This window comes from Trypanosoma theileri (genome assembly GCF_002087225.1).
Source record: "Trypanosoma theileri isolate Edinburgh chromosome Unknown TM35_Tth_29_V1, whole genome shotgun sequence".
NCBI classification, from domain to species: domain Eukaryota; phylum Euglenozoa; class Kinetoplastea; order Trypanosomatida; family Trypanosomatidae; genus Trypanosoma; species Trypanosoma theileri.
In genome coordinates, this window is record NW_021639871.1 from 4,831 (window position 1) to 6,213 (window position 1,383).

The window sequence follows — 1,383 nt, forward strand, 5'->3', positions numbered from 1 at the left end:
CGCCCAAAACAATCGCAGTCCGTTCGGACCATCTGTTAAATAAAGCTGTGGTACACCGAGACGGTTTACTGCATGAGTATGCCACCCATCAGCACCACTGCAAAGGTCGGCCTTCTCCTGCAGAGTTAGCTTCGAGAGCAGAGTGACAGGGTCTTCCATTGTATTTGGCGTAAAAAAAAAAAATTGCTTGTACAAAAAATGGGGATTTAGTATTTTGCTTTTCTAAAACAAAAATAAAATAATTCAAGAAAAAAGAAAGAGAACAAAAAATCAAATAGGCACCCAACTGTGAGTATTAGTAAAGTTTGTAAGAATAATGGTAATGCACATTACCACCAAGGTGGGCCTGCAGAGAAAATAAATAAGTGGTGTACTTGCTAATTGATGTAGGGGTTGAGATAATTTAATGGATTGGCAGCTTCTTTTTATTTCATCATCTTACTCATTCTGGTTATTTCTCTCGATCTCTTTACTCCAATTGTTTTTTGAGAAAAACGATTATGAGAACCATAATGGGCTACAGTTGAAGAGAAACCTCAACCTGAATTTTCTTATCATGTATTGATAACAGTGTCATTGTATATTTTGTTTCAATTTCCTGTACAACTCCCATTATAATTTTACCTTCTGGCCATTTGGCAGTGCCACACTTTTACCGTCAATTCTAACAGTGATACCAATGGATATTGCAAAAAAAAATAATAAAAAAATAATAATAATAATAATAATAAAGGCGATGCTTTTGAGTGAGGGAGAAATCGACTTTATCCCCTTCATATTGAATATTGGAAATATCATTGTGCAGTTGATTGCAAAATTAAGTGCTTTGTTGGGAAAACTGTTTCTTCTTTCTTTTAACAAACATCATGTCATTTGTTTCATGAAACAATTCATTGTCTTCATCCTTGGTTGATTCCCCTCCTTTGTTGTGGTCCCCTTTAACCTTGACACGGTTTCTCATGTTTTTCTTATCCTGGGATAGTTCAACACAGAATCCACGAATATCATGTATACAGCAATGTCAGACGTGCCTCCAGTTATTGCCATTATCACCCCAATCAATATCAATAACAGTGTACCTGTGTCCGTCACTCCATCCCTTTAGAAACATTTCCCGCGAAACAGCAGCACACACCACCAGACGCAGTATAAAAATAACAGTGCAAAACTCAGCATCAGGAGAGTTACATAAAACTCTTCATTATTTTATCACTGATATGCTAGTACTGTTTTGCCAACAGAAACAAAGAGTAAATCAGATACGTTGGACCCATTAAATGTTGGAACACTAAATTGCATCAAGAGTAATACATTGCCAGCAACACCACCGCAGCACCGCAGAAACAAAAAAAATAAAAATCACATGAAAGGAATAATAAGAGC

At 36.4% G+C, this 1,383-nt stretch overlaps 1 protein-coding gene across 1 annotated transcript; it reads left to right on the top strand.

The window, feature by feature from the left end:
- Positions 1-959: 959 nt before the first annotated feature.
- Positions 960-1,277, top strand: TM35_000291000 (uncharacterized protein; the record flags this gene model as incomplete). The annotated part of the gene is made up of 1 exon (XM_029028257.1): positions 960-1,277. One exon carries the CDS (start codon positions 960-962, stop codon positions 1,275-1,277), a length of 318 nt encoding a protein of 105 aa, XP_028880284.1.
- Between the last annotated feature and the right edge of the window lie 106 nt (positions 1,278-1,383).